The 27,059-nt window shown below is 40.8% G+C and overlaps 1 protein-coding gene across 5 annotated transcripts in view; it reads left to right on the top strand.

Annotated features, from left to right (window-relative positions):
• mllt10 (MLLT10 histone lysine methyltransferase DOT1L cofactor) overlaps positions 1-27,059 on the top strand; it is a 47,034-nt gene that overhangs the window by 8,470 nt on the left and 11,505 nt on the right. For 3 of the 5 annotated variants that reach the window (XM_085172635.1, XM_085172632.1, XM_085172631.1), the window contains 11 exons: positions 2,100-2,154; positions 4,430-4,539; positions 4,973-5,076; positions 6,299-6,392; positions 9,284-9,373; positions 14,901-14,999; positions 15,299-15,635; positions 16,326-16,544; positions 16,659-17,150; positions 22,414-22,574; positions 26,510-26,627. In XM_085172635.1, the coding sequence (XP_085028761.1) occupies positions 2,100-2,154; positions 4,430-4,539; positions 4,973-5,076; positions 6,299-6,392; positions 9,284-9,373; positions 14,901-14,999; positions 15,299-15,635; positions 16,326-16,544; positions 16,659-17,150; positions 22,414-22,574; positions 26,510-26,627 (1,879 nt within the window). The remainder of the gene's footprint in view (positions 1-2,099; positions 2,155-4,429; positions 4,540-4,972; positions 5,077-6,298; positions 6,393-9,283; positions 9,374-14,900; positions 15,000-15,298; positions 15,636-16,325; positions 16,545-16,658; positions 17,151-22,413; positions 22,575-26,509; positions 26,628-27,059) is intronic. The other 2 variants (XM_085172636.1, XM_085172634.1) reach the window with 1 other exon arrangement.

The raw sequence follows: 27,059 nt of genomic DNA, 5'->3' as shown, positions 1-27,059 counted from the left end.
TATGTGTCATGCCTGTCAATCTGCATACTGTTCCAGTTACTATCACATTTAACTAAATAATTTTTTTAAAGCTTGAACCCCTTTAAGCCTTGAAACTGTTTCAATGTGGCTTGTTAGACAGATATGTTTGCTGTGTGTGGTAAACCGGGTGTACTAAAAAGAATCATCTGATTTCAAAAGGCTGCGGTTTTTGAAGTAATGGAGATGGAAGCTTGTGGTAAATTTTAAAATACTGAGCTGAATATAAAGTTTTACATGCAAAACGTTTCCAAGTGCTAAATGTGTTCCCCTCTGGATGCATGGCATATGTCCATACAATAGTCAGACTCCCATACTTTTGTGAGCATGTCTGGAGTCACTGCAGCCGCTGTTGTTGTGCTGCCTATCGGGAAACGCGTGAAACTCAGGGATCTGCTCTTTCTAACAGTACCTGTTTCAGTTGTTACCATTGAACGTCTGTGGAATCGAAGCATTTTGAAATTGGATTTTACTTTTTCATAAACCCTGTATTAAGGGCTTTACACACCCGATGTGTAAAATCTGTGCAAATATTTTTTTGGACTCACCTATTTTTATTGCAGCCGTTCACACCGACCGCGTAATTTCACTGGACAAATTTGCAGCATTTATTTATTAATTTTATTTTAGCCAAGCCTGATTATTCTGAGTCCAGTAGACAGATCTGAGCAATCAGACTGCTGCATTTGGCAGCATGTGCACTCGCAGCTCAAAACACGCACTGGTGCTCCATATACAAATAGTAAAACAATACCGTTTTACCTCAGACTCGGAGCTAGACGCTGCTCCGGGTCAGTCGGCTCTCAGGAATTATTTCTCTGCTTCCTCAGATGTGGTCCCAACTTCTCCAACAAGAGCTCGAAGTGCCCCACTGACACCCTAAAATATGTACAGCAACAGCTTCGACTCCTGGATCAAACCATAAAATTCTCCGTGCTGCTGCCTCCTCATGAGAACTGGATAAACCCAGAATCTCAGTTTCTTCATTTTTTCCCCAGTGCGTTTTTTTTTTTTTGTGGTTTTTTTGTGTTTTTTTTTTTTCCGTAAGCGCTCAGTGTGTAACTTTATAGTGCAAAAGTAGTTCCTGGTTATGTTCCTGCTGAACGCAGCCTTGGCAAACGTTGGATTTCTAATAACTGCAACAGGATGGTTGGGCTCACCTGCTCTCCACAAACACTTGAATCATCACATATAAGATTGTCCTCTCAAATGAATATGATGTCTTTAAACCTTTAAGGACCGGACTAGACTTTGTCAGTCCAAGATTAACTTCATGTTGCTGTTGACACAGGTGCTGGAATGATCTGCCTACTTTCTCTATTCATGTGTGAAAAGCAAATATACTTTTGCTGATATTTATCATGATCGCAAACTGTTTTTCTTTTAACTCGTGGAACTAATGGAGGAATAGAAGAAATTTGACAATAACTTGCAAAGTTTCAACCACAAAAGTCTCAAAGTACTCTGCTGTCATGTTAAAAATGCTTAGTTTGCTAGGATGACCCTCAATGGGTTACCTAAGTGCATTTGTAACGGTCTCTGTGTGTACAAAAACCTTGAAGTTGATGGGTTGTTTACTAATTGACCATGATTTTTGTGTCTCCAGCTTTTCTAGAAAAGTCAGTGTGTAGTTCAGACTCCTAAACTCCATGTCTGATTTATAAACTTAGTAAAAAATGCATGTAATGTAATGAATAATTATTATGCCAAGATTTATTTAAATAAAACCAAGTAAAAGGATTACCTTTGATTGTTATTTTATAGCAACACATTACCAGATTTGAAGCAAAGTAACAGCTCAGGTCTATTTCATATGCCATTTACTGCTAAAGGATTTGCGATGCTTTAATTGGATTAATAAGTAATTGAAGTTTGCTGCTGCAATTGAGTACACGCACTTGGATGAAACACAACCTTAGGTGGCAGGTAGCGAGGGTGTTTTCCCAGAGAATTTCTGGCCGTGTGCCCAAGTCCGGGCGACAGGCCAGCTCCTCTCACTTACACTCATATTTGTCATACCTCGAGTAAGCAGATGAGGTTGACCTCTTGTTTCTGACCTGATGTTTCGTCTTTACCCACAGAGGTGCGAGCTCTGTCCACACAAAGATGGAGCGCTCAAGAGGACGGACAACGGAGGTAGGTTTCTTCTTAGCTGCGCACACACTCATACATGCTGCCATCTGTGGTTAACCTCTTGTGGATTTTGTCATTAATTGCATGTCACCAGCAAGTTTAAGGGCTGTAAGCATGCTGGGAGAGTTATGTTGCTGTTTGTTGTATGTGCTGCCTCTGCAGCGTCCTTGCCAGTCCATGTTTTATGAGGGTGTGTCAGTGTGTGTATGTTTATGGGGGGGGCGGGACAGGATGGGTATAGTGCGTAGCCTGTGAGGAGTCTCCACACCGGGTTCATTGGGAGGTCAGCTTGTTGGAGACTGTAAATATTCTGTGTGCATGTGTGTGAGTGTGTGTGTGTGTGTGTGTGTGTGTTTGAGTCAGGCAGAGAGAGGCACAGCTGTGGGATTGTGTCCAGGCCTGCAGGGAGGCATCAGGACAACACTAACACACACCATTTTACTACTTTCTCTTTTATTTTACCCTTCCCATGACCCCTCTCTCCCTAGTTTTTCCTCCCATTTTTCTTTCACAATCTTTTTCCCAACTCTGTTACTCCACTCATCAGTTCCTCTTCACTTGTTGATCTGTGTGGTGGTAGTTGTTGTTTCAGGTGGGACTGTAATAAAGCAGAGCAAGGTCTGAAATGGGTATTTGATCCATCATGTTGGGATATAGCACATATAGCAGAACATATAGCAGACCGAGAAAAAAGGAATGGCATAGTAAGGCAGAAATTCAGTCTTTATCCGTCTTCCCAGTCTCCATTTTTAAGCTTAAGGTTAAAAACGATCATTTTCAATCATCATCTGTCTTCATATATTTAATTGGGACTTGATTGAAACACATTTGGTTCTCACAGGTTGGTTGTAAGACATGTTAAACTTGAGGCAGCAGTTTGAAAACTTCGGGTGTTGATTTGGAGCGTCATTGTAAAGTTTATAACTGTACTGTGACAGCAGAGACCACATGGCTCCTAATGTTTTAAGTGTTTATCAAAGGAGCTAATAAGCCATTATCAGAAGCTCGCAGCCCTTTGCCTCATTTGTAACGAACCGCATTTGAACTCTTTTGTCTCAGCGCGGTGGACTCTGTTAAGTTCTTGACGTCACAGATGTCGGTAAAACGATGCTTTGTTCGGTTCTTGTGGGATTAAAGTGCGAACGCTGAGTTTGAGGAGGAAGGTTGTGCCAGTTTTATAGTCCTGTTTTATAGGCCTCTTCCAGATTCTTGGAGGGACTTCAAAACAACAACATGCCCCCATTTTACACTCACTCCCTCCCCTCTGTCCCGCCCTCTGCCCTCCTCCCCCTGTCCTGCTCACCAGGTCAAAGGCAGGTCAGGGGTTCAACTGTAAGTTTAAGCCTGTTTTTGTTTCCGCTATGGGGGGAAAAACAGACACCTCCAGTGTAGCAGGAGACTCCCACCTCCATCTGACCTCCTGTTCACCTCCTCCAACTCCTCCTCAGCTCGTCGTCAATTCTGCTGCCACTCCACCATGCCTCACTGTCATTCTGCTGCCCCCAGTTTGTCTTCACTGACAGGAAGCTGTGCATGTGTTAAGGCTCTGTGAATGGCTGCTTAGGTAGATGACCACCAATTTACAAATTAAAGCATTTGAGATTCTAGATCGAAACTCCAAGAGATGAGGTTCACACTGTAAGTCAGTGTGAACCTCATCTCTTGGAATTTCGATCAGCAACCCTAAAGTCACATATTTAGGTTTGTGTGACACTGCACAGCTTTAAAGGAGATGGTTTATATATAATGTAGTTTCAACTAGGGGATAACATTAAAGTTGAACTTTGTTGGCATAATTTGCTGTTTAAAACAGGTAATAAATTATTGCAATACTAAGCATAGCACAAAATGGTAATAATTGAAATACTATCACATTGTAAGTAAAGTATTGTAGTGTAACATCATATCATGGGGTATTCCCACCTCTAGATTCAGCATGGTGGGGCAGGAAGGGCCCACAGTGGCTGTGTTGGTTTGGGCTTTTAGTTTCAACCATTAAAAAACAAATAAAAGAAAAGTCAATTTCGTGATTGACCATCAGATGAAATTGTGTTTGTCCTCTGGGTTTACTGTGTCCACTTCCCACGTAAAGCTATATATATTGGGAAAACTTGAAACTGACTAAATGAACTTTGCTCACATTTTATTACTTTTGAGGACTTTTGCAGGCGGTTAACATTTCTACTTGTAAACTGTGAAATATTACCACAAATGACCTCTGAACCTATATCTGGTAGACGTAGAGGGTCTGATAAGTCTTCTTTGTGTATCTTTACAGGCTGGGCCCATGTGGTTTGTGCCCTTTACATACCTGAGGTGGAGTTTGCTAATGTGTCAACTATGGAGCCCATAGTACTCCAGTCTGTGCCACATGAGCGCTACAATAAGGTAACAAATGTATCTATGCTCTTAGACTTTACAAAAACAGATGTATAATGTCATACTGTGAGTAATTAAGTCCAGCCGTTTTCACACGTGCACTCTGGTTGGGATAATGTCGGGAGAACCGAGTCCAGGCATTGTCTGAAGTCGCCGTTTCTCATTTGTAGCACCCAACAGGGAATTCTGTGTGTCATATGTTTTCTCACTACTGGAAATATTCCCTTAAGTGAGGTGGAGCGCCTGGGTAGATCGTGCAGGAGGCACTTCACATGGCCCAGATCAGTCCCTGTGAAATCTCTGAATAATTACATAGACTTTCTGCTGTCGCTCTGACAATGGAAAGTCCATTTAATGTCCAATCATCTGAAGTACATGTGTGAAAATGGCTTATGTGTTTAAATTGAAATGGGTTCCCCTAACTGTATGTTTGCGTGTACAGACATGTTATATCTGTGAGGACCAGGGGAGAGAGAGTAAAGCAGCCACTGGAGCCTGTATGACCTGCAACAAACATGGCTGCAGACAGGCCTTCCATGTCACATGGTGAGACTCACTTGCATCGCATTAACCTCACTTGACAAAGACTCACTTTGTTTCTTCAGCTGTTCACTCGCTTTCAAGACCTCTAGCTTTTAATGCTGACAGCACTGGGCAAAAAATAAATAAATAGCATGCCAGAAAATATATATTGAGTAACTTTAAATGTTAATATTGCCAACATGACCTTTAATGGTAGTTTGCTATGATTGCTCATCTTACATTAGTTTAAGAGCTGAGCGCATTTATTGACCATCATAAATGCCAATACCACTATATCTGCAAACAGCTGGTATTGGCCGATGTATCGATATGTTGGGCTCTAATGCTAACTGGCTAGCAGTAGTACTCTTTGGTAATCCCACTTTGTTTTTCAAGAGACAGTAGTGACTTACTGAAGCACTTAACTTGCCTGTCAGTCCAAAATGAAAGGAAGAAGTAGTTCTGTTCTTACAGAGTGCATATTCTAATGGATATTTCACATTTACATTGGAGCAGCTGTGTAGCATTGCCACCAATGCTACTTATAGAAATCATCCAACAGCTAGCCTCTGTGGTAATTTCCAGGAGAGGCTACACATCCTCAGTTTCCAGCAGGGTCTTTGCTGTCACAAGTCCAGGAAATGAGGTTGGGTTAAGAAGTTGAAGAAGTGATAGCAGCTTGGTTTTGCATCCATACTGTTCCTTAATGGGATGCTAACTAGCTAATAAATTGGATTACGTCCTGCAAAACATGCAGCAGGAGCTTAGAAACTCCAGAATTCCACATCTCAAAATGAGCTAATTTCATATTGTGCTGCTGGTAATGTAGCTCTGGGATGTCAAGCTTGTGTGTATTTGGATAAGTTTCTAGTTACTCACAATTATTAGTGGAGTACTGCACTGAATCTGCATTGTTTTCTCCAAGTAATTATGCACTGCTACAATCTGAGTCGTTATTCAAACACAAGTTTGTGCAATGAGGCACAATCACGATGAAAGTTGTTTCAGTATCTCTGGGTTATGTAACAGAAATGACAGTAGCCCTGTTTTAGAAAAAGGAAGTAGACCTTTTATTTTCCTCTTTTTTTTTTCCTATTATTTTAATAAATATTTCTTCATCTTGTCCAAACATATATTCCTCTTCCTCGTGTACAAATCATAATTTTTTTTGTTGACTGTCTGAATCGGTACATCTCTATTCTCCCCCCCCCCCCCCCCCCCCCCCCCCCATTACTCTCCACCACAGTGCCCAGTTTGCAGGATTGTTATGTGAGGAACAGGGATCAGACGCAGACAATGTAAAATACTGTGGATATTGCAAATACCATCACAGCAAATTGGTAAGTGTACTCTCAGATTTTTGTCATTTTCCAGAGATAACTTGCCTATTGTGTGTCTGTCTTAACAATGTGGATGAGAATGTGTTTTCCGTTCCACTAACTACGATTGGTGAAAGCATGTAGACATAACACACACATCACACTATCACTGGTTTACTTTCAGCACAGTGAGAAATGCCGTTCTTTTATCTCTACTTTTGTGAATTGTACATAATCTTTTCTTTGGTATTTTTCTTCTATCCCCATCTCCCCTCTCATAACTGTGTCCTTCTCCTTAATGCTTTTTTTTGTCACATCTTTCTCCTCTTTTTTTTCTCTCCAAACTTTCAAGTTGCCCCCCTCCCTTTAGCCAGCTTCCTGCATCTTTCAAAGACTTATCCCTCAGTCTCACTGCTTTCTTCTTTTTTCACCTTTTCCTTCCCCTCTATCTGTCTCACTCCATCTAGCGTTATCCGTTCTCCCATTGCACCCTCCACTTCCTCATCTGTTTGTCCAAAGGAAGCACTGGCTACAATGGACTGGCTTTGCAGTTGCTGGGGCCCTTTGAGCCTGTATTTTACTGAAGGGTCAAACAGGGATAGTCATTGCTATAATAATTGTGTAATATGACTTCTTGTTTTCAATTCAGTGTAGTTTCAGTTTGTTTCCAGAGGGCATCTTCTCATTTCAGTTTAGTTTTTGTTAGTTTCAGTGTTAGTTTTAGTATTTTAATTGTTATCTTTCATTATTTCACAGAGAGCATATGTCAAAGATGAGCTATAGGAAAAGAGACAGGTATAATAAAAACACATGAAAGCAGTTCACTCAGTGTTGTAGACATCCAAAGTCTCAGTAAACATGTTCATCTGCGCTTCATCAACACTAACTACAGCCTTGATTATGACCAAAGACTGCCTAGCCCCATTTTCACAAGACAAGCAATTGTCAGTGTTACTTTTAGTAAGGAGCTACCCTTGTGGCCTTTCAGGACAGATGCTTTATTTTTAGTGGTTGGTGAAACGTAGTACTAGTGGGGAAAAACATGTTTTTACATTTTTTAACTCGCTGAGCCTTTTGAACTCTATTGCTGGCTTTTTAAATGTTACCATGTCCTTGGAGTTGACACTAAACTGATTAACACTGTATCAACAGTCTTCGTTGTTGTGATGTCAATGCAAATTTTACATACAATCGGCAGCTTGCATGTCAAAGCCGAACAACCAAAACAGTAGCTTATCTAGGAGAGGTAGTCTAACCTGTCTGGGTTTGGTTGGCATAGCAACATTTGTTCCTGACTATATCAGAATTGACATATTTTAGTGTGTTTGGCCTAATAAACATTTTACTCTGTAAACAGACTCAACAGCAGCTTCATTGGCTGTCGGTTGGGCTATGCCAAGAAAAAAGCTGCATTAAAAATGGAAAAATAAAATCCCAATAGATATTATTGGCCTGTTACACAGAAAATCACACGAAGGCAGGCCTCTACACACTGGCCAGCTACATGTCACCATCAAGCAGAATTTAGTGACACAAAAGAGCTATGACAGGGCATATGAAGACAAAAATGTAACATCTGGATACTCGGTGGATGTGTATCCAGACATTACTCGTGGTGCCACCAGTTTTGCATGCACACCTCTGCATCAGATGGGGGGAGAAAAGCAAATGTGAAAAACAGGAATGAACTATTATGATTTGTGGAACAATGGTGGGATGGAACAAGAAGGCAGGCTTTGTGATGTCAACACAAACACACGTGCACACACATTTTGCAGTGTTAACAAATGCCGATGGAAAGACTCATGCTGTTACATTGATCGCTTATAAATTACTTTGGATGGTGGGGCATAATGTCATTAACCTGGCACTGTATGGATGACAGAAATGTATGAGAGAGAAACATTGATGGAGAAAGCTGAATGAATTTCATAAAATGGCACTTGATGGATATTTACACCATGTTAGCTACATATTTTCAGTTGAATCGCTGAGTATGTAAATCTAATTGGAAACTTGGATTATCCAGCTTTAGTCTTGATTAAAGAGACATTTACTTCAGGTTGTGTGAATTTATTTTTTTCTGTATTTGAGGGCATTTCTGGCACACGGGTGATGGTCGCTGCAAAACTTTGTTACTAGCCTTGAACGCGGGTTTTAGTCAGAAAAGATTATTGGAGAAGTAATTTGGTGAAGAAAATGATGAGCTCTCAATTCTGCTTTAAGGTAAAGCCTTGTATTGTAGAAGAAAAGAAGGTTCAATAGTTGCTTCTGAGTGTCAGTTTATCATATAAGGCTTAAGGAAGCACAGTTCCTGGTTAAAGATCTGTCTTTGAGTGGTGTGGCTGTTATTTGAGGGCAGCGACAGGAATCTGGCCGAGGCTGAGATTAATAGCCAAGACTCCAAATATGTACCAGGAAGTCACTTTAATACTAGTTCAGGCAAAGAAGCTTGAAATCAACATAAATACAACTTTACTTATAGTTAAGATTTTTACTATTGCCCGCTAAGAAAAACCAATTGTTTTCCTGCTATGGAGTAGTAATTTCCTACACTTGCTTGACTTTGTTATATGTTACCATGAAATTAATGGCCTTAAATGTAATTTTTGAAATTTATTTCTTTTTGGCCGTATTGGCCTTTTTGGGGGTTTTGTTTTGCTTTTTTTTGCCTCTGTCACTAAGCTTGCTCCTATAACTGCCATTTTTATATTTTATATGCAATGCTCATTAATGTTTTTTAATGATTTTTAAATTTTGACTTGTCCCTGAGTTCAGTCAGAATTAATTTATCCTTTTCAGTTGATTATATTTATTTTATTTTTCAATATAAGGGTTTTTTTGGGGGCCTTCTTTTGGCCTTCTGTCTGTGGACTTCATCCAGTAACTTGGAGTTCCTCTTTACCTTTTAGCGAAGGAGCAGGGGCCGGGGTAGTAGGTCTCAAAGCTTAAGTGACTCTTCCACTCAGTGTATGGATAGACCCCCAGACACGGACAAGAAGGTAAGACAGCCTTAAGATCTTACCCTCTCTATGCCTCCCACCCACGATTGTGACTCCATCAGAAACATACGCGCTCATTGTTACATGCTCACACTGTGGAGGTACAGGCAGATACACAGTATAAACTTTGAGCAGCAGTTAAAATAAATGTTGGAGAATTGCATTTACGACAAACTTGAAATGTAGTTTTATTCATTTATTTTTATCTATTTCTATCCAGATGTCCCAGAAAATAAAAAGGCCTCGCTCATATTACGTGATTTTAACACGTATGAGTTTGCAGAGCAATTTGTGGACAAGCAGAAGGCAAATGAAACGAAGCTTTGTGGAGGGTCAGTGTAGTCATGTTGCATATTGATCTGTCAGATTGGCTGTCCTATAGGTTTGTTTTTTACATAAAAGTTGGTGTAATAAAATCAGAAAATGTTTTGATTTCCCTTTAATATATTTCTAAAAGGAAGAAAAAACAGTGGTTTTTGTTGTTTTTTTTTGGTTTGTTTTTTAAATACCACTGGTATGGGGGTGCTATCCCCTATACACTGTTGTTGTTGTGTTTTTTTTTTTTTTTTTAATATCTATCTATTTATTTATTTATTTTCAAAGAGCCTAATACACATACAGCTAAGTACACAGCTGAGCAGGTAGTGTTTTTCAAATTGACCCCATTATCTCCCCTTTTCTCTAAAAAGTCCAACATACCAAATTTGAGCTCAAAATTAAGTCTGTTGTACTATTATGTTTGTATTACTACATGATGAAAATGATTAAAACCCTAGCTACATTTTCCATTGAAATGGATGACTGATGGCCTTGAAAGGAATGGACTTGGTATTTTTTCTTCATTTTTAATCAGTGCTTCTCTGAAGAAAAACTCATGGATTTGATTTTTTTTTTTTTGATAGCATCTGAGCTTGACTGTAAAATGTATTTTTCTTTTTTTTTGTAATATCTAAAAACCCATCACTGTTTTCTACTATTTCTCTAAGCATGTCTTTTAAAATCAGCAAATTAGTTGAAGCTGATGTCCTATTGAGTGATGAAATTGTATTTCATAGATCAGGCAGCTGGGATGGCTGAGCTCCTCTGTGCCTACCAGTGATAACAACTTTAATGAATGTGAGATTAGTGTGACTTAATAACTCACGGCTGTTAGTTGAACATGTAATCACAGGCTGTGTGAAATCTGGATTTTTCAGTCAGTGTCAAGTCATCAATTCTACTTTTTGTTTGTTTGTTGTTGTTGAAGAAATGAACTTGGCGTGTTTGTCTGCAGTTGAAACAAAAAACTGTCAGTAAGATATTTAAATATTTACAGTTTAATAGCACAATAAAATTTACTTAAATATTCAATAAACAGTTTATCTGCCCTTTTTAAAGTTGTATAGATTTTATTATCATTCCCTCTAAACTCTCCAGATCCATGTCCTGTTGTGATAATGCTTTAACTGTGGATTTATCCTTGCATCTTTGATTGTGCTTATCACCGGGGAGAGTTTAGCAGTCCACAGTGATTTATCAAAACAACGACTCCTACTGCTTGATGGTGTCGGTGTTGGTGAAGGACTCATTGGATAAAACAAACAAGAACAAATGCTTAACATACTCAGACACTTAAAGCTGTTGTGTTTATGTGTGCATGACTGAAAATACTTTAGGCAAGGCCATCTCAGCCTGTCAGCTCACCACAGAATCACTATCTGACATGAATGAAAGGAGTTTAGAGGTGCTTCAGCCAGTTGAATTGTTTCACGTTTTTAATCAGGGTTATCTAACACCACTGCACACATGAAGAGCAGATATTGTTCCAGAATAACAGAATAATTTTATATCCTAAAGCAGTTTTACATTGCCGGGAGAGCCTGAAGCGCACACATTTAGTTTCTGCATCAAAGACTGTGAACTTTGGACTTTTTAGATGCGGAAAAATGATTTCAGTGTCCAATTATAACTATTAACTTAAACTGGTTCATATTTAAAGTCTGTATCAACAGAAGAGTAAATGAGCTGTGGAAATATAAGTGCCAATCCAAAGGTTATTTTTCTCTGAAGGTAAAAGCAGAAAAGGAAAGAATTTATTTTAAATATACGTCATTGTGTTTAATCTTGAAACCCCCGTAAGTGTTTCAAGAATGCATACAGGAGAATTAATGAATGCATGTTAGAGAAAATTAGCTTGGTAGATTATGTTAGTGACTGTGAGCTGCAAGCGCTTTTTGATGCTTTGAATTTTCACTTTTCTCCTGTTAATGTGTTTTGTTTTATTTTGTTGTTGTTTTTAATACAGAGGGGGGAAAAGATAATATATTTTAATTGTGTTAACTTGTAGCAATTTGTGGCATCAGAATTCGAATTATATGGCACATTTTGTGTGTGTGTGTGTGTGTGTGTGTGTGTGTGTGTGTGTGCGTGCGTGCGTGCGTGCGTGCGTGTGTTCGCCACGTACTACTCGGTCTCACTGCCCTGGCTTTTGTTAATACTGCCTTATTAGCATTAGAGTATCCCCCTCCTTGCTCTCTTGCACACATGCGCACATAAACACACCATCCCCATTCCTGGGTCAGAGATCAGTATGCTCAGATTTGTGAGTGTGTGTGCGTTCACATGCCTTTGTTATGTGGTTTGGAGGCTCAGATGTATACCCACCTCATGCTAGACCCTGCAGTCAGCCAAGATCCCCCATGCTGGCTGCATAGAAAAGGCCCGCAGGAAACACACACATCCATACACACACAATGGCTCGTCAGAAATCCTGCAGGAAACTGCACAGGGGAATTCCTGCTAGGCCAGGCCGGATTATTTTCCCCTGTACTTCCTGTTCCTCTTTTTCTGCCCGTCTTCTCTCGCCTCTCCTCACCCCCTGTTCCCTGCCCGTTTGCCCCCAACCCTCCCCCCCAAGACGATGTCCTCCTGAGGCTGTTTTGTTGAATTGTGAAGCCATAAAATATGAAACTACATCAAATTATTAACAGACAATAGTTTCTCTTCCCATAATTGGTACCGGCATTTTCTATATTAAATAAAACGATAACATGTTACATTTTAAATAATTAATTAAGGCAATAATACTTGTTATGCAGGTTACAGCAAAGAAAAGTGCCAAAATGTGTGTGCCTCATAGGGCTGTTTGTTTTAACGTAGCTGTACTGAAACGAATTGGGTAGTGAGCTTTTTAGTTAAAACTGTAGTGTAGATAATCAAATTTAACATGATTAAATGTTGAATAATTACAGACTCTTGATTGGAAAACAAGTAATTTGAAGAAATGAAAAATGTATGTGAAATGAAGTCAGTTGAATTGATAAATATTAATAATAGAGTCTGAATTTCAATACACATAGATGTAGCGAACAAGGGAATGGAGGTTTCTGCAAACTGTGAAGAGACAGAAGCAAAAGTGTTTGTCTTTAAAAGTGAATCTCTCTCTTAGAGGGCACGTGATTAGCATTCGACATAGACGGAGAGGATTTCTGCCCACTGCTGAATTGTTCATTGTTCAGGGGTTTGTTGATAAATAGATGCACTCATCATTACCCGCCACCACTCATATTTACCCCACACAGTCTCAAAGCCCTCTCGGACATGTCAAATGATCAGGCTGCCAGCGGTCAGCGTTAGAGAAAGAGGGGACAGAACATGCTGAAAGGCTTTGTCTCTGCCTGTATAATCAATTGACCTGATTGATAAGAGTGTGTCAGGGTAACATTGTGCATTTGTTGTGTTTCCCACGCCCAGTGCTGTGGGCCTTCTGTGTGTGTGTGTGTGTGTGTGTGTGTGTGTGTGTGTGTGTGTGTGTGTGTGTGTGTGTTATCCGACCCTCTCAGCTCAGGCTCTGTCCATCAACACCTACCTCTGGAATGTTAATGAAAAACAAAAAGGGAATCCCAAAGAATTTACCTCTTTCTCTCCGTCACTCTCCCTCTTGCCATAATCGTAACATCTTTGTGTTGCGGCAGAAGCAGCGTGGATCATTTGTTGTCTGTTTTAAATTGCTACCTCTACCCTGTATTTCTGTTTGTTTTTGCACTCTTTATAGCCAGCGTGAAAGCTAAAGCACATTTCTTCACGGTTGTTGCAAACAGCTGGTTGATAACTGGAAAAATGGCCAATGAACCAGCATCAGTTGTGATAAAATATAACTGACTTATTGATTAATAAATGGTGGTTAATTGGTTTCCTGTAAATATAAGCCCAAATGAGGGGCCATTATAGAAATGAGACTGGAATTATTAATTATTATTAAATATTACTAAACCCCATAAACAGTGTTTGGCCAAAAGAGCGGTTTAAAAAAAAACTGTCTTTCTCAAAAGAGCATTTCAAGTTACAAAACTCAAATGAAAAATTCAGAGGTGATCTTATGTCTGAAGATATAAAGCCTTGGTAAAAAGCTGTGACATGTGATACTGAAAATGTAGGCGAATCTGTTTTTAACTACTCCAACTAATAGAAGTTAGGAAGTTAATGAAAATAGTCAGGACTGGAACCTGTTTTAAGCTTCAACACATCCTCTGAAATACAGAAACCAGCAGAAGTCCTAACCTCATTAACGGTTAGCATTAACGGAAGCTGGCATGCGGAGATGTCGCACTGGAGCTGCAATCTACTGATTCGGCTGGTGATGTCTGTTAACTGCCACTTGCAGAGGAAGTCTGGCTAAACTGTCACAATCCATCTCGCAATCAGTCCTCAGCGAAGCCGCGGGTGGGGAAGAGAAGGGGGAGGGGCCGATTATGGTGTTTCGGTGTTGTTGTGACATCGAACATCCCGAGCATGTCGAGTCCCACGTCGTCTCAGGATCGCTGCGTATTTTCACCATATACCTCCAAGAGTGTGTGTGTGTATGTGTGTGTGCGCGAGTGCACGCACGTGAGGGTACGTCTGCTAGTACGCACGTACAGAAAAGTGTCAGGGTGCGGGGCGTGCATGTGAGGTGTAAATGCACTGGCACCCAGCCACCACCTCAAGGGTGCGAGAGAGGGGTGGCGGTGTGTGCGCAGGTTTGTGAGGGTGTAAATTGAGCTGTGATGGCCCAAGAAAAAGGATATGATTGGGTGAAGCGACAAGACCTTGCACGCATCAGCATGAGCGCAATGCTCAGCTCTTTACCGCAGCATGCTAAATTGTTGTTGCCTCCTGGTCCCCTTTTATCTCTCTTCCATCACTCTCTTTGTTTTTTGTGGATCGCCAGGCTTTCATCTCAGATTGAGTCTTTGAAATGCACTGCGGCTTCTTTCTCTGCCTCTCTTCACTGAACACACATGCACGCCGACTCGGTCTCCTCCACTTAGGTGCTTACATCCCATCTCATACATTAGCTTTTCCGCCAAGCACTTTTAAAAAATGGTCTGAAATGTCCCCATAATAATTTTTTTTTTCTTCTTGCCATTTTTAGTCTTTTCTTAGTGTTTCAAATATCCAAAGAACTAAGGTTCTTTTTTCTGGCTTTGTCCTTATTTCTTTCCTCCATTCATGTGCTGAAAACCTTCACTCATCTGTTTTCTCTTCCCTCCCCTCCAATTTCAATCAGAAACATAAGGAGCGAGACCGGCACAAACCGAAACACAAGAAAACCTCCATGGACATGTCCCCCTCCCTCATCCTTCCGAACATCATGGTCCCAGAGAAGGTGAGAGCACCCCTCCTTTGTTTTGGTGATTAGTAACATGTGATTAAATATTAGAGTCAGAGTGGCTTACCTTGATTTATCTTTGTTAAACTCTTATATCCCTAAAACATCCTGTGACCTTGATGTATTTTTCACTCATCTTTTTCATTTGGCCGTGTTTTTGATAATTTCCCTTCCTGTTCCGCTGTTTTGATTTTCTTGTCCTCCCTTTTTCTCCCAATATCCTTTTTTCCCATCATTCTCTCTCCCTCCCTCCCTCCCTCCCTATTCATTTATTTATTTTTTTAACCTTCTTACAGACCTATAACAGTGGCAATTCAGGGGGAGGTGTCTCCTCTCTGCAAGCGTCTTCGCAGAAGCGATTAGATGACAGCGCAGCACGTTTTACCAACGCCAACTTTCAGGAAGTGTCGTCTGCTCACTCTGGCAGCAGTTCCAAGGACGCTTTGGCTGCAGAAAGCGTCAAGGCTGCAACTGAGGTGAAGAACAAGAAGAACAGCGGTGGAGGTCACACAGTGGGACCGAGGGGCGGCCGCAAGTCTCTCACCTCCTCAGGGAAACCCCTCCCCTCTGCTGTGGTCACCATGGCAACTTCCTCTACATCTGCCTCAGCTTCAACTGGGCCTTTCCATCAAGGTGAATTGATAGTTGCAAATGGATCTCAATATTTCTCTCCTCCCACACACACATGGCAGTTAGAAAAGTGAGGATGTAACGATGGCTCGTCTGGTATTTTTACCCTGCCCACCCACAAGAAAAACTGCAAATGCATTAAAATTGCAAAGCGTTATTTAAAACCTGAATGAACTTTTGATTCTCTGGTTTTACGGGTCCGCTTGTGCTGTGTCATTGACTGGATATCAGTCGGGCACCAGACTTTTGTCTCTTGCCGTGATAAGACTGTTTTGTCTCGGCTCTGTAATCTGGGGCCCCGTCTGAGAACAGCGCCCGCGCACACAAACACAGGCCAACGGAAAATGTGGGGAGGTCATGACGTGAAAGGAGTCACTGTTCACTCCTGTGTGCTCCTGTGTTTTGCGCTGTTACAGCCTTGAAGCCCTTGTCAGTTGTGTGTTTTTGTCTAGCAGAGAAATTGTGCATTGTGTGCGCTTTCAAGAAACTGATGCAAGGGAGGGCTGCTTGACGAGGAAGGACTGACTGTAGAGCAGATAGAGAGCATTTGAACTGATAAAATGTCTATTTTTGTTATCTTGTCGCTCTCAAGATGATCGAAAGGAGTGTGTTCTGGAAACTTGTACAGCTCTGATGTGTCATGCCTCTCCTCTCTTTGTTCATTCCTGTCCCACCCGTCTTTCATCCACCCAGGCCTCCTGTTGACCAGTGCCAGCAAGACCCCCTCTGCCCCTTCCTCCTCAGACTTCCTAAGTTTCACAGATTCATCATTGCGTCCCGGTGGTGGAAGTACCTTCTCCTCCCCACCGTCTTTCAGCAGCTGCCTTGTGAAGCCAGGCTCAGAGGGTGGAGCTTCAGAGGGAACTACAACTCTCTTTGGTTCTCTTATGTCTGCAACCACAGCTTCAGCAGGTGCCACACTTCTTTTTCTTTTAAAAAAAAAACAATATCATTTATTACAACTATTAAAAACATGTAACAATCACATTAACCAATGGGAAACACTGTTCTTTCTCATCATTGCAGTGGGTGGAAAGCTGTATGAGAATTCCCACAGTCACACAGCGAGTGAGACGACAAGCCTCGTTGGGTCCACTGGCTACAAACGGCCTCAGCCCTCGAGCTCAGGACTGGGGATCAGCGGAGCAGCCGCGGGAGGAGGGGAAGATGGGGTAAAGAAGAAAAAGAAGGGCAACTGGCGAAACAGATTTGGACCTTGCTTTACCACAGACGTGAAGCCTTCTGAGCCCGCACCCTCCCTAACTCTCCCCACCACCTCCACCGCCAACACCACCTCCTCCTCCACCGCCTCGCCTTCCTCCTCTTCGTCCTCAACGCTCTCAGGTCGCCCATGCTTAGTTTCCAGCAGTGGATTAGGAGTTGGGGTAGGAGGAGGATCAGGAGGTGGAGAGAGGGGGCTGGGGGTCATGGGCGTGAGCGGTGGGATTCAAAAGTCGCCGTCACTCCTCAGGAATGGGAGTCTGCAAAGCAACAGCAGCTCTACAACCACTGGGTCAGGTAAGGACGACTGAGAAATGTGACGCACAGCAACGTTTCACAACCGCTTTTAGAGTTTCGGAGACTTGAAGCCCGTCTGTCAGTTCTCATGACAGAATTAACTTTATAGTTTCGCTGTAGCTGAGCAAATAATGAAATCAATTTTGGCAACTGAAATGAGGAACCGTGCTGGTTTCATTCAAGATCTATGGGGTAGTTGTCACTTGTAAGACCCCATTGTGCTCTCCAGTTTCATTACAATGATCAAAAGGAAAGTCGTTTGTGTGAGGCATTGTTGCAGCAGGTTTTCCAGCTGCTGAATGTTGCAAAGGTGTATGAATGTAACACACCTGGGCAGCATATTTTAAATATTGAAAATCAGAAATGGCCAGAGCCGATGAAACCTCCATGTTTGTGTGTAAGAGTGTGGGTCTGTGTGTTCCTGCACACACGTGGAAGTGGTCTGTATGCTTTTTTGTTGTTGTTGTTGTTTTTTTTACTTTCTCATTGTGTGTTCAGTTGCTTGGCAACTGTCTTTATGCTTTGGAGTTTCCCTGATGGAAATGGCTCAGCACAGCCCGCACATCCCACATCTCCCTTTTCTTCCAGAATCATCACCCTTTTGTTTCTCCCTCCTGCTCTCAGCTGCTCGCACCTACCTGCCTTCTGCATACAGAACCAACACTCACCTGTTGATGCTGTGTGCAGCTGGAGCTCTTAGAGTGCTGACACCCATACACGTGCACGCAAAGAAAGTGGACATGGTTATTTAAATTCATGCTACGGATGAATCCACTGATTAAGCTCAAATCCGTTGCTGATCACTAGGCTGACTTCTGTGACTCTTTATCTCATATTTAGGTTATTTTTGATTTAAACTTTTCTAAATTGTCCTTTTTCCCCCCACTAGAAGTGATTTTTTTTGAGTGATTGATTAGCCCTACATCTGTTCTTGACCTGTAGCTTTAAAACTTGTAGCTGTGATGAGTATTGGACATTGCAGCTCAGCACCAGATGGGATTGGACTGCAGCGTTCACAGAAAGCGAAGATTCAGGAGTAATTATGTTGTTTGCAACAGAGCAATTTATAAAATGTGAAAAAGGATGAGATTCTGATCAGAAATGTGTTGCTAGGCATTGGATGGTTGGCGGTCTTGATTTGCATTGTGTGTGTAGGAGTCGTACTTTTAATGGGAATGTTGTATTCTTGCAGCTCTCTGCCTGAATCAAACCAAAATCGTAACCATTCAAAGCTTAAGTTAAAACTACAGTCTTCACAAATGCTCATCTTCTGTTCTGCATTCAAAGGTGGGTTTACTTTATATTCTAGTTGTTTTGGTCATGAGCGGGTGAGTCAGAGGACTGGTTTTGTTTGCTTTCTGAATTTAATTTTTTGCAGCAGGGGTGGTTGAGCTTGTTTGTGATTCCACATCCATTTTACTTTCTGGTTCTTTTTCCTTCAGCAGTGGGGGCATTTCGGACTTCAGCTGGCGAGAGAAGATAGGGCAAACAGTGGTGGTTATGTATGACTGTGCATCATACGTATGCGACTGTGAGAAATTAAATCATGTGTTCTTCTTCCTACTGTAAATATTTAGCCAGGGGTTAATGCAGGGCAGTAATGGGGAGGATCTTGGTGTTTATCTCCCCCTCCTCTGTCCTGTCTGCTGACTCCACCGTGCTGATGGATAGATAGTTAGCCTGATAAATATGTGGTGTTGGGTGGGGAGAAGCAGGGGGTGAGATTTTGGCTGGGTTAATGTTTGATGGCAGCGGGGTCACCGATGGGACGGACAAGCTCGCAATAGTTTTGGTGTGTGGGGGAGGAAAGACGCAGGGTGAAGCAAAATTTATTCACACTGGTGGGAATGTATGTATTTAAAGAGAAGGAAAAGCAGACAAGAAAACAAAAGATATCATTTATTCTTATATTTATTAGCTAATTTATGAGATTATTTTTACCCCTAACACTTTTTTTAAATGAATTTCCTCAATTATCAGCAGCTTGGTGTCACCTCTGCAGAGCACATGTGAGAGGTTGTGAAAGCAAGGAAATACTCTGTGAGCAGGATTTAATTTAAATAACAAATTAAGCTTAATGTTAAAATATGAGCATGTCTGTTATTAAAGTTTGCAGGTGTGTAATAAATAAAGTAACATCAGAATAAATCATTTAAAGATTCACAAATGTCAGTATTTTAAGGCAGAGAAAATAGAATATATATATATAGATATAAATAAATAAGTGTAAAAAATCAGTAAAGGGAGTAAATGGAGATTGGTTTGTAATTAGTATTTTTTGGGGTTATATTGTGCCACATCACAAGAAACAGAGAATTTATTATAAAAAAGGACTGCTAAATGGCTCACATTAAAGAAAAAATACAATACACACACACACACACACACACACACACACACACACACACACACTCAAAACATATTAGATTATGTTGGGCAGCATAGAGAAAGTACAGTTGGTATGAAGGCAACATCTACCAAACAACACATTTAAAAATAATATATATATATTTTTAATGTAAATCAGAATATTTACAGGTTTTTACTATTAAACTGTAGCAAATGAGTTTCTAGTGTTTAAAAAAAAATAGTAGTTTAGAGACCTGAATATGCCTCTTCTTATACTTATTGTGGAAACTGTTAAATTTAGTTTGCCGTTGTTGACTCTGAAACCGACACGCCTTTATCAGTCTACCACAAACCAACGTTTTCTGATGCACACACTCGTTGTGTGTGTTACAGTTGCTGTCCTCGATTTGGCTCTAAATACACGTCTGTTTATCTTTGGTGGTAGAAAATTGTCAGAAAAACAAAAGGCTTTCTGTTGCTGAGACGTTTGTCTTTACATAAACATCTCCACGTTTAAACTCTGATGAAGTAACTGTCTGCAGTCTTTGGGAAAACAAGCTGCAAGGCTCCAGGAGAAAAGACACTGAATCAGACGTTAAATAACAGAATGTGATGGCATGCACTTTGTTTAATTTAATGTCATCTTTTTTTATGTTCTGCATATAGACAACACAGATTTCCTCGTGAGATAATATCAGTTCAAACTAATCAAGGTGGATGTTTTTCAAGCTTACAGGCATAGTGAGCAGGAAGGGAAAAGGAACAAGAAAGCTGGGCGATGGAGGCTGTTGTGCTTCAGGGGCTTAACAGTATTGATCATACAAATAGGTTATAAGTTTTACAAGCTCAGGTTTGTTTGTGTGTAAAGAAATATAAATATATAAATATTTTTTTTGTTCTTTGTCTTCTTTTGAAATAATCTTGGCACGAAAAGCAGTAATTAAATCTTAAAGGGAGCAAAAATACAGGTTACGGTTAGCAAGTCCTCGTGATGAACAGCAGCTTTGTTTTGAATGGCCCTAATACACCTTTTTCAGATTATTTATTTATTCATTTATTTATTTATTTAATTGTCAGCACAGCCCGAGAAGTGTTAAACCTCTGGTCGATCTTGTAATCTACTTTTTGGCTAATTCCTGTGAATCAATAAATTTGGAGCAAAAAGAAAGAGTTTAGGAATTATAATAATTGTAGATGTTGAAAATATAATTGGTGTGCACGAGTAATTCAGTGTACATGAATTTAGTGTACTTGTTAAATTTGCGGGACAATTTACATTAAAATTTTATGAGTTTGGGGAAAAAACTTGGGTTTAGTTTGGTGATCTAATTCAGGAAAATAAATTAAACCCTTTTTTAAAAAGTGAGGATCAAATATTGCATACACGCACTGTGACATATAAATGACATTCAATTTTGGGACATTTAAATTACCCTCTGTATTATTATATTATAATGGAAATTTGAATTAAAATGAACCTTTCCCCCCCTCCTCCTGTTTCCTGCACTGTTTTTGCACCATCCCTTTGTGTGTAACCCATTTCATCAATGGCATTAGCTAAACTCTGATGAATTGTTGGTTTGGCCTCTAATCCAGCTGCTAAAAAATCTTGCAGGAGCTCATGCCCCCTGAGTCTCAGCAGCCCTGCTTTGGGTATCAATTTTTCTGGTGCATATTACAAAGTGTTATAAATAGTATGTAGGCCCATGTAGTGTGCTATCTCTCTCCCTCTCCCTCCCTCCCTCCACCCCTCCCCTCCTGGCACAAAGATCTCTTGTTCCCCCAGTGAATGCGTGCTGCCCTGAGCCATTCAGGCTTTTGTGGGCCTGAGGGGCCCCTCTCTCTCCCCCCCTCCTCTGATGGGGTCAAAGGGGGGCAGGGGCAGGGTTTATCCCTAGTTAGTGGACGAGCACAAGGGTGTGTGAGGGGAGGAAAGAGAGCGAGCAGGAAGATAAGAGAGCGCAGTGTTTTTTGTGGATGTGTTAAAATACAGGAATATGTATGCGTGGGTGAATTACAGCAGTTTATATTTTAACTATAATATATAATTGTTATTTTTAATATGCATATGGGTAAAATTGGTGTGTTTTGTTTGCAAGACAAAGAGCACAAAAGGGAAGAACTTTGTTTTGTCTCTTATCCCTCATCTCAGTCCTTAAATATTTGATTTTAAGTAATTTGTGGTGTGTGTGTGTGTGTGTTTCTGTAATTATTGCAGTTGAGGTTTTTTTTTATGACTATAAAGACACTAAACTGTCTTACTGCACACAAGCCTGCATACTGAACTGTTCATTACATTTGTTGAATTTATTAATGACACATTAAATTTCTAACAGATCTGCAGTTTGTTGAAACTTTAATTTCCTTATTTCTGTTTCTCTGGTGATTTTTTTCCCCCATTCATTCGCCCTGTATTTTTTTTTCTTTTTGTTGTTGTTGTTTTTTTTATTAAAAAGGGTCAAATGAAGTTGATTTAAGACGGGTAACAAAAAATATATTTACACTTACTGTGCAAGTGCGTGACAATTATGAAAACAAGATAATGGTGGTAAAACAATGAGTAATTATTCTGAGAAAAATCGACTGTTAAAAATCTAATGATGCTTTCTAAGTCAAAATTGACTTGTATAAAATAACTGCATGGTCTGCATACAGTGTGTAAACCAAAAGAAATTGTATGTACCAAAAATCAAGGCTGGTGTAAAATTTTAAAGCAGTCTGTTATTCAGACTTTTAGACTAGACGCTAAAAGCTCACATGTTCCTAGTACAAGTACTTAATACAATTCATGTAACCCATGGCGATGTGACAGCGAATCATCATACACGGCAGCAGGGCACAGAAATGTAGATCTCCTCTACTTTTGCTAAACTCTTTGTTTAATCATCTTAATAAACAGCTTATTTCTCCCCAGGTGTTTTCTCTGTTGCCGATGGGTCCTCATCGGGGACGGGAGCCGTCACAATGGGCGGAGCCAACTCAGAGTTGTCACAGCAACAGCAGCCCACACCTTCTCTAGCCCCTCCCTCTCCATTCACTGCCACAGCGCCGCTAAACAGCACGGCATCAACACACGTGAGTCTGCACTACAACCTTTCTACACTCACGTATATGGAAATACACGCTCATCAAACCCACCATGACGCACACTCTGTCTCTCTCACACACAAACACACACACACACGCACACACAGTCTATTCAGCACCCTCTACATCTGCCCATTCATCCACATCTTTGGCATCTTTGAGCTGAAGTGCAGATAAACTGTGGGAATACAAATAAACCAAAGCACACTAATTAAACGTCGTCCGCACCAAATCTCTCAGCACTATTGTTAATCCTCCGCACGTTAATTGTGTGTGAAATGTGTGTTTCCCGACCTTGTGCGCATTGTGTTTTCTCAGCTCAGTTATTCTGTAGCCAATGGTGAGGTTGCACCTGTAGAGGGTCGCTGTGGCTCATTCAGAGCACAAAAATAAGTCTTCTTAACATTTCAACTACAGCCTAATTAGTTTTTCCTAAGTCTAGCGAGCGAGGTCTGTGAGAAAATACTCGAGTTATTTTTATTAATGAAACTGATAGAAATCTGTTTTTGTGACACAGAGGGAACATTGATAAATCATCTTTTTTTTCCCCTTTTCTTTTTGAAAGCGAGTACACATTCAAGTTCCTCTATAATGAAATGCTAGACAAACCCACCAAGGCTCTGTGTTGTTATAATATGCCGGCACGTTTATGATTTTTATCATGTCACTCAATGGGGAGAATGGTGACGGGGGTGGGGGGGCTTCTGGGCCAAGCTGGGAAAGCATTCATTCACAATACATTATGTGAGAAAGTGGAGAGAAATCAAGGCTGCGTAATTAAAGGAAATCAGTCCTATTGTGAAACATTTAAGGATTTTTCCTTTTTTGTGGGGGGAATAATGGAATGGAAATAAAAATGGTAAATTTTTAAATGTATTTCCATTTAAACCTCATATATAAAAGCAGCAGTTAAGCACTTTGAATGAATTATCCAAGACCTTTCTTAATATTTAGGCTTTTCTTCATTTTCACTGTGCACTGCTGGCTCATATAACCCTGATATGCAGTTTTAAGGTTGTTGCATCCAACGTGATCAACTTGGCCCCTTTCAAAGCACCTATCTCCTAGAAGGGTGCAGCTCTTCTTCAATCACTGACCCCAGTGTCCGTCCTTTCAAAACGTCCCCAAAGTCTGCATTCTGTCTCTGTCCACCCAGCCCCATCTTTCTCCCGTGTCCACTTACCACCTCTCTTTCGCTTTCTTTCTCTCTCACACACACACACACACACACACACACACACGCACACACTTTCTCTCACCCTCGACCTTCCTTCTCTCCGTCCCCGTCCATTTCTCTTCCCCCCCTCCTCCAGTGTCCTGTGATGTAATGACATCTGACAAGCACCACAGTAGGGATGGAAAGATAGATGGTGGGAGGGGAGGGGTTGCAGCGACTGTGTGTTTAGGGGGGTTAGCGCTCGCGCTTTGGATTCGCTGGCTCGGCCTTCATCTCACCCTGCTCCTTCTCTGTTCAGCACATATTCTAGAGGACGGGAGGCCCAGGGAAGCACAGGATATCACGCCTGTTTTCTGCATGTATAGAGGAGCTTGGGTTGCGGCTGTGTGCGAGTTTGTGTGTCTGTGAGAGCGAGAGAGAGAAATGAGAAGAGGGCTGCAGAAAGGAAGCATGAGGGCGACTTAATAGAGACAGTTTCTTTTTTCCTCCCACAGTTCTTTTCAAATTGTTTTAAACATGTGTGTTAGTTTGTAAAGTGTGATGCAGGCCTTTGGGCAGCAGACAAGTGAGCGCACACATTCACACACACACGCACACTTTAAATCGAATTGGGAGTAATTACACAACTATAGAAGGATGCCAACAACAGGCTTTCCTCTCTCTGTGTGTGTTGGTGTGTGTGTGTGTGTGTGTGTGTGTGTGTATGACTGGGTGAATGACAGAGACCATTTGCTATTTTCAGTGCGCTAGCAGACTCTTGGCCTACTGTTATTGGCTATCAGCCCAGGACAGAGAAAGGGAGTGCGAGAGAGACTTTAATGAAAAATGAATGTAAATGAAAAATGAATGTTGATGGGAAAGGGGGCAGGATTATGGCACTGAGAGGAGGAAGAGGAGGAGGAGGAGGGGGTGGGTGTAGAAAGAAATCTGAAGTCATTTCAGAGGAGGATGAAATGGTCAGAGGGAACAGGTTCCATTTTTGGAAATTAACCTTTAATAGGAATTGGAATTTGCAGGATGTTTTCCAGATTTTCTGTATTTACACCTGCTGTGTGCATAAATTTCTGATATGAGATCATGGCTTTCAGGCTTTTTTGTTTTATTCCTCTGAACCTCTCCAGAAATTTAAACAAATATATCATAATCACCCCTAAAGCAGTGGGACAGAATACATAAACACACAGGATTTTTACCGACTCTCTAAAGCCTGGATTTGTGTTTTTAGCCTTCATGTAACTGGTCTTTATGACGTATTTATTTCAGCTCAAAATCAAACAATTTTGCTCAGAGTTTTCTGATTGGAAACAAAGCGGAGAAAGTGTAGTAAAGCAAACTTACGCAAACTGTCAGTTTAAGCTGTTTTAGTTAAGTAACGATGTCTGGCCTTCACAATTTTTCCACATGTAAGCTGGACGAGAAACTCCAACCTTGTTTCCAACGATGGATTTTAAATGCTCCGTTTTCCCCCTCATTTACTCCTCAAAACACTAGTTTTTATGCAATCAAAATGGTCAGCCATTTTGTCCTTCTAGATGGACCTGATTCTCCTGCTCATGCTCCACCCTCGCTGTCCTCACTCTCTGTCGACCCCACCCTTCACTCCACAGTCCTTATTTGGGAAATGCCTTAATTGGATTAAACTCTATGCATCAGAAACACTTTGTCAGCATGTCAGCGTATTGTCGGGGTGCCGAGGCACTCTGAGCCCTGTGTGTGTGTGTGTGTGTGTGTGTGCGCGCCTAACAGAATAATGAGCTGTGGATTTATAATATACTTGTGGGTGTGTATGTTTTAATTTTTTAATGTATTTATTTTTTATAAGTGATGGTAGATTTCCGTCAGTCCACATTAAGAGATGCATTGCAGACACATGCACTCTTAACCTGTTGCTATAACTGTTCCAGTTGATAATAAAGAAACACTGGCTGGTTTTTGTTTATTTTTATGTATAATGCTTAAAGAACAAAAAATACAAATAAAATGATAATAATTCTGGTAATTTATATAGTAACACCAGCAAAAATATGCAGGTTTCCATATTTGAAATTGTGTGGTGTGTGTGTGTGTGTATGTACACCAGTGTAAATTTTTATCATTATTTTATTTATAATTTCTTTGTATATTTCAAGTCTATTTGAGGCCAGAACAGCTGTTTCTTGCTATCCTATGACATTTTATACGTTACATTTTAAAAATATTGTAATTGTTTACAAAAATGAAAAGTGTGTGTACACCACCAATAGTGTATTTTTATCATAAAAGCCAAAAATCATCATCATGAGCCAAAAAATTAAAGACTATTTTTAGCCATTTTTGTTTTAATAAATTCAATCTGATGTGTCCCAGGTTTATTCATTTATTATTCAACATTTTAAAACGCGTTTCTTGGGACACTCAGACCGTTAAAACCTGAATCACCACATGATTGTAATGTGGGAAACTTTCTTTCTCACTCTAAAAGTTTACAGCTGGATTCTTGCAAAATTCGTGAGATTATGATCAAGAGGGAATCGGTCTTGCCAGCTTAAATTTTGCCTTTCATGCCGTCAGTTGGCACTTTTATTTTTTTGAAGTTGCCTGCCTTTTTCCAAGCTTGACTTCTCAGATGGTTCAGTGGAAAAGAACAATCATGCGGTTATCTGAAAAGTGCTGGTTTAGCCATTATATTATTATATAAGAGTCAAATCAGAGAGAAAATGTGGCTTCTTGTGTCTCATGTGTCTCATTTGTTTGTCTCCGTCCACAGGTGAGCGCTCTCCCAGGCTCTGTCTTCAACCTGGCCCCCCCCCACATGTTTGGCAACAGGCTGAACCCCAACTCAACCATGGCGGCGCTCATCGCACAGTCCGAAGCCTCACCGGCAGGTACAGCAGCAACACTTCATGCAGCAGTGCGTGTTTGTTTGTGCGCATGTGAAAAAATAAAATGTGTGCATGAGAGAGAGAGCGACAAGGACACGGAGATAATTGATAGGTCAATGCCCCCTTGATCCCGCAAAAAAGGTCAAGGGTCAGTGATATTCTTAAGCCCCTCCCACTCAGTTCTGGTTAAATGGCATAGGTTTTCCTCTATTTTCTCTTTTTTTCTGATAAACTTTAATCAGTATGAAAGAAAAAAAATTTCCTCTTTTTGAGGAAATGCTCCTCCAGGAGCCGGCAGGAGCTCCAGCGGTAGAGAGAAAGTTCGTTTGTGTTGTCTGTTCAGCGCAGAGGAGCTGATGAGGGAGTTGCGAGAGACTTTAGTAATCAAGAGTAGCCGCTTCCTGATGCAAGACATCTGGTTGGTCAAAGAGACGA

The sequence above is a fragment of the Neolamprologus multifasciatus genome, chromosome 9 (assembly GCF_963576455.1).
Source record: "Neolamprologus multifasciatus chromosome 9, fNeoMul1.2, whole genome shotgun sequence".
Taxonomy (NCBI): domain Eukaryota; kingdom Metazoa; phylum Chordata; class Actinopteri; order Cichliformes; family Cichlidae; genus Neolamprologus; species Neolamprologus multifasciatus.
This window is presented reverse-complemented; position numbering and strand designations above follow the sequence as displayed.